Source organism: Abramis brama (genome assembly GCF_963993115.1).
Source record: "Abramis brama genome assembly, chromosome: 1".
NCBI lineage: Eukaryota > Metazoa > Chordata > Actinopteri > Cypriniformes > Leuciscidae > Abramis > Abramis brama.
This window is the reverse complement of record NC_139963.1, coordinates 37,763,008-37,769,471: the sequence shown is the minus strand read 5'-3', so window position 1 is coordinate 37,769,471 and position 6,464 is coordinate 37,763,008. Positions and strand designations below refer to the sequence as shown.

Sequence of the window (6,464 nt, the reverse complement as noted above, 5' to 3'; positions counted from 1 at the left end):
TCGATGATCGACTTTGTGGTTGTTTCATCTGACCTCCGGCCGTATGTCTTGGACACTCGGGTGAAGAGAGGGGCGGAGCTGTCAACTCATCACCACCTGGTGGTGAGTTGGATCCGATGGCGGGGGAGGAAGCTGGACCGACTCGGCAGACCCAAACGTACTGTGAGGGTCTGTTGGGAATGTTTGGCCGAATCCCCTGTCAGAGAGATCTTCAACTCCCACCTCCGACAGAGCTTCGACCAGATCCCGAGGGAGTCTGGAGATATTGAGTCCGAATGGACCATGTTCTCCACCTCCATTGTCAACGCGGCCACTCGGAGCTGTGGCCGTAAGGTCTCCGGTGCCTGTCGAGGCGGCAATCCCTGAACCCGGTGGTGGACACCGGAAGTAAGGGATGCCGTCAAGCTGAAGGAGGAGTCCTATCGGGCCTGGCTGGCTTGTGGGACTCCTGAGGCAGCTGACGGGTACCGACGGGCCAAGCGGACTGCAGCCCGGGTGGTTGTGGAGGCAAAAACTCGGGCCTGGGAGGAGTTCGGTGAGGCCAAGGAGAAGGACTATCGGTCGGCCTCGAAGAGATTCTGGCAAACCGTCCGGCGCCTCAGGAGGGGGAAGCAGTGCCCTACCAACGCTATTTACAGTGGAGGTGGGCTGCTGTTGACCTCGACTGGGGATGTCATCGGACGGTGGAAGGAATACTTCGAGGACCTCCTCAATCCCGCCGTCATGTCTTCCATTGAGGAAGCAGAGGCTGAGGGCTCGGAGGCGGATTCGTCCATCACCCAAGCTGAAGTCACCGAGGTAGTCAAGAAACTCCTCGGTGGCAAGGCACCGGGGGTGGATGAGATCCGCCCTGAGTACCTCAAGTCTCTGGATGTTGTGGGGCTGTCTTGGCTGACACGCCTCTGCAGCATCGCGTGGCGGTCGGGTACAGTACCTTTGGACTGGCAGACCGGGGTGGTGGTCCCTCTTTTTAAGAAGGGGGACCGGAGGGTGTGCTCCAACTATAGGGGGATCACACTTCTCAGCCTCCCCGGGAAAGTCTATGCCAGGGTACTGGAGAGGAGAATCCGGCCGATAGTAGAACCTCGGATTCAGGAGGAACAGTGTGGTTTTCGTCCCGGTCGTGGAACACTGGACCAGCTCTATACCCTCTACAGGGTGCTGGAGGGTTCATGGGAGTTTGCCCAACCAATCCACATGTGCTTTGTGTCCCTTGCGGCATCTTGTGGAGGGAGTATGGGGTTCGGGGCCTTTTGCTTAGGGCTATCCGGTCCCTGTATGACCGGAGCAGGAGCTTGGTTCGCATTGCCGGCAGTAAGTCAGACTTGTTCCCAGTGCATGTTGGACTCCGGCAGGGCTGCCCTTTGTCGCTGGTTCTGTTCATAATTTTTATGGACAGAATTTCTAGGCGCAGCCAGGGGCCGGAGGGGGTCGGGTTTGGGGACCACACGATTTCATCTCTGCTCTTTGCGGATGATGTTGTCGTGCTGGCCCCATCAGACCAGGACCTTCAGCGTGCACTGGGACGGTTTGCAGCCGAGTGTGAAGCGGCTGGGATGAGAATCAGCACCTCCAAATCCGAGGCCATGGTCCTCAGTTGGAAAAGGGTGGCTTGCCCACTTCAGGTTGGTGGAGAGTTCCTGCCTCAAGTGGAGGAGTTCAAGTATCTTGGGGTCTTGTTCACGAGTGAGGGAAGGATGGAACGGGAGATTGACAGACGGATCGGTGCAGCTTCTGCAGTAATGTGGTCGCTGTACCGGTCTGTCGTGGTGAAGAAGGAGCTGAGCCGCAAGGCGAAGCTTTCGATTTACCAGTCAATCTACGTTCCTACTCTAACCTATGGTCATGAGCTTTGGGTCATGACCGAAAGGACAAGATCCCGGATACAGGCGGCCGAAATGAGCTTTCTCCGCAGGGTGGCTGGGCGATCCCTTAGAGATAGGGTGAGAAGCTCGGTCACTCGGGAGGAGCTCAGAGTAGAGCCGCTGCTCCTCCACATCGAGAGGGGCCAGCTGAGGTGGCTCGGGCATCTTTTCCGGATGCCTCCTGGACGCCTTCCCGGGAAGGTGTTCCGGGCATGTCCCACCGGGAGGAGACACCGGGGAAGACCTAGGACTAAGTTACCCATAGCAAATACACCCCTCAAGGAAGAGTGTGTTTTCCAAATCACATGACCTGCTCCACATGATGTCATTTCCTCCTGAAGAGAAAACTAGCAAGACCCAAAGGTATGTTTTCCCTCCACATTTTCAGTTATTTCACCTAAAGTAGTGCTTGGGGCAAATGTGTACTTATCATATGTCAACAATGGAGGGACTATGTCTCCCGGCTGGAGCTGGAGGAAGTGTCTAGGGAGAGGGAAGTCTGGGCATCCCTGCTTAGACTGCTGCCCCCGCGACCCGGCCCCGGATAAGCGGAAGAAGATGGATGGATGGATGGATATTTATTGCAAAGTATTTTATAGTTACTGTACAATTAGAATATTAAATGAACTCCTGAAAACTATAAGAACATGTCATGAATGTCAACTATGTTACTCTTGGTCAACTAAGTTACCTTTGCAGAGTAACATAGGTGACTGGTAACCTAGTTGACATTTTTGCTGTTTTTAGGGATAAAATCAAAATGGTTGCTTAGCACCAGACACCACATGGCATTTTACGGAGAGGTTCTTCTAAATATTATATGTACAACTGAGTAAAATTGAAATTCAAAGTTATTTATGAATTCATTGTAGTAACATTGTTGACATATGATAAGTACACATTTGCCCCAAGCACTACTTTAGGTGAAATAACTGAAAATGTGGAGGGAGAACATACCTTTGGGTCTTGCTAGTTTTCTCTTCAGGAGGAAATGACATCATGTGGAGCAGGTCATGTGATTTGGAAAACACACTCTTCCTTGAGGGGTGTATTTGCTATGGGTAACTTAGATGACAGCGACTTCTCGGACACATATTCAATTTGTCAATTTCTATTGAAAATGTGACATATTGCCCAAAAAGACACATTGTTCACAATTACCTCAACTTAATGTAAATAATATAATTAAAACTGTTTTTGAATAAGTTTTTTAAATGTTTTTTTAGGTAATGAGATTGTGGTTGTAATTCATTTCGGACGGTTATTTAGTTGACATTTTAGGGATATCTAATAAATTTTTATAAATAAATTATTATTTCCATAATAATTAACTATGGAATTTGTAAAGACAAGATCATGAAGAACACTGAAGACTTTTAAAATTTTATTTTAATAAGCATGTTTGCGAGATAAATCTCATGTACATGAAAACTCCCTCAATTATATATTGACCCTACTGCACCTTTAACCATGGTAGATGTAAAACTGTGGTATACAAATGGTAGGCCTAATCAATCCACCAATAAACCATTACATTTCTATAATATTCAGCACACTTTTATTTATTCATCTGCTTAGTTACTAAGCAGGTAAAACAGTGAGCTTAACTGTTTAACTAACTGTATTTGGATACTAGGAGCGAAATAGAACCTAAACTAAACTAAAAGCGGGCGGAGCCCCTAGAGGCGAAAGTCTTGTCATTGAGTCACCTGAGGAAGAGCAAAAGCATTGCGTGTTCAGTAAAGCTCAGGCCGCCATCTAGACAAAATCCATGATGCAGTTGCGATTCTGAAAGTATAGGCTATTGAAAACTATCATGCGTTGGATTTCTGGCAGTTTTATGTGTTCGTGAGTGAAACCGTATTAGTCTACTAAGTAGTTTACTTTGCAACGGGGCAACAGACTGTGAGATATACGGTATTAAAGCGTAAGAGATCGGTTTTTGATTTATTTTTTTTATCTCGCAAGACTGGACATGTATGAGAAGATTGTGTTACGACGGACACAATGTTTACTTCAGTTCTTCTGAGTAAGATCGTCCTCACACTGCTCTGCCAGACACTTTGTTGTGGTAAGCTTTTCATTTTTGTATAGAACTAGTTTATAAAGCAGTCTAATTCTAAAACTTATGTTCTTGTAAAGTTATCTTAAGAACTAGTAGGCCTATGACCAACTAGCAGTTAGTTAGGGGTAGCCATTACACTAATCTACTTTTTATGTAACTGACATCAAAGTTATACTGGCTTAAAGAAACAAAAATGTGATGACTAACTTGTAATACTTCTCTTGGCGGTTTATGCAACGGTCCTAGGGTTAAGGTTAGAATGAGTTTAAGCACTTAGTTGTGATGGTTAGGGTTAAGGGGCTTGGGATTGGGTTAGCCTATTTGATTGTCCTCACAAAGATAGGCATAAAACGTTTGTGTTTGTTAGTCACTATCACAATTGTGTCAAATCTATTGCTAGGCCTATATAGGCTACACTGTAATTTTCCTCTCCTCAGAATAATTTGGCACAGTAATCCTTTTTATTTTCCATCTCTAAAATCTCTGTAGAACCCACAGAGAAGGACTTGAAGTGTTTCAATGACTATGAGACAGAAATGAATTGCAGTTTCTGTTTTGACGGCCTCATAAGTTGCTCTGGATACAAACTCAACATCACACAGACTGTAGGAGATTCGTATGTATTTGTTCAATTCCTCTGTAACTATAACTAAAATTATTTACTGTTCATTTAGCAATCAACTGACACTATTAACTCTTACATTACAGGTTAGAAAGATATACATGCATCTTTGAGAGAAGTAATCTCAGTGCCAACTGTGAATGCAAAATTGAAGTCCAAGGGTTTGTTTTAACAGAGACATTCTCTACTACACTTCTGAACGGACCAAATGTTTTATTAAGCAAAACATTTGTGACAATGGACTTCAGTGAGTATATTTGTTGTCTGTATGTTCTTGTTAGGCTTTTTCCATTACTTTTTTAAATATTCTGGGAAAAAAAAGGTGTTATCTGGCCTTATCTGACACATTTACAAATATGTGATTTTCATTTTCTGCAGTCAAACCAAAAACTCCAGTCTTATCAGTGCAGAAGACTGAAAATGGAAATTTTAATGTAACTTGGGATGACAAGTATGAAAAAAGATATTTTGCAGAAAGTTTGGAAATACATCTGACCTATAGGACTGAAGATGAAACCGTAAGGAAGATGATATAAAGATGATATTAAATTAATTCATGCCTACTCACATATAGATGTATCATAAAATAAACACTTTGTCCATACAGATGTCAAAGGATGTGTCAAACTCCCTGGGATTCTTTGAGATTGTGGGCATAAATCTCCAGCCAAACACCAACTACATTCTGACAGCAAGAATGAGCACAAACTATAACGAACACAAGATATTGAGTGACCAGAGCGCACCAGTTGAGTTCACCAGCTGTAAGTCAATGTGTTTTGTTCTCAGAGTTATTACTGCCTGTGTTTTAATGCTCTTTAATAATCCTGATCAATCTATATGTGCTCCACAGCCTCATCTCCAAATGAATTACTCAGAACGATGGTTCCGCCTCTGTGTGTTGTTTTAATCATCATCATTTGTACTATCTTCATCTGTGTTTTGAGGTGAGATCTCCGTTTTGTGTCTCGCCATCATTCTACATTTTGCATGTTTGCTATTCCTTTGTGCATTCTTGACAAATTTAGTTCTGACACACTTTACTTCCTCGTTACAGGATGAAGATGAATTGGTGGGACAAGATCTCCAAGCCAAAAATAGATGCCAATCTTGGAGAAGAGAAGGTTGGAGAAAGATAAAAATCATGGAATAGCCATCAATAATCATAATATTACATCATTTATGCAGATCAAACTTTTTTCTTACCCTAATTTTTTTCATTATTGTTTAATAGGGTCATATTTTGCCTCCTTCCATTATGAACTTCTCCTCAATCCATGTAGAGATTCCAAAACTGGACTTTAAGGAGGAAAAGAACTTGTAAGTTTTCCCAAAAACTTCAGAAACACATGACAGACTCTAATCGCTCTAATTCTGATTAATAATTCCTCAACATGTTTGTCTCTCTACAGTATCTCCGCTTTATCAGTTGATACAAACAATGAGAAAAGTTCCCACAGTGTTGAGTCAGCGGCAGACGGTTATGGCCAGGCTGGTTTTGATTCTGGTAATGACAAGGAGAATTGCAGTCTGATCAACGTCTCATCACGTGTCGAATGTGCCCTGGAGGAGGATTTCAAATGCTTTAACAACAACACACCCAGCAATCAGCAAGTCAAGAGTGATGATACCAGTTCCTCAAGAGAACGCAACCGTGCAAACCGAGATTCGGGCAACTGCTCTGGCTCATCGGTTTTCAGCAAAACGTATATCGAATCGGCCAATGATGATGATTCTTCTCTGTTTGTTCATGATGGCAGCGTCACACCAAGTGATGGTGGGTATCAGGCTTTTGAAGGCTTAACAAAGAGCACAGAAGGACAGTGGAGCACGAGCATCAGAACTGAACAAGCACTTAATGAATGTGGAGCGCTGAAATTCTGCCACAGCACCGGCCAAGATCCCACATCAC

The 6,464-nt window shown here is 44.1% G+C and overlaps 1 protein-coding gene across 1 annotated transcript; it reads left to right on the top strand.

The window, feature by feature from the left end:
• Window positions 1-3,592: 3,592 nt before the first annotated feature.
• LOC311081216 (uncharacterized protein) lies at window positions 3,593-6,463 on the top strand (the record flags this gene model as incomplete). The annotated part of the gene is made up of 9 exons (XM_084111637.1): window positions 3,593-3,936; window positions 4,420-4,546; window positions 4,639-4,799; window positions 4,931-5,070; window positions 5,160-5,316; window positions 5,406-5,499; window positions 5,610-5,676; window positions 5,787-5,872; window positions 5,965-6,463. Coding segments are annotated over exons 1-9 (1,395 nt in total), but the record flags the coding sequence as incomplete, so codon positions are not given.
• Window position 6,464: the final 1 nt, after the last annotated feature.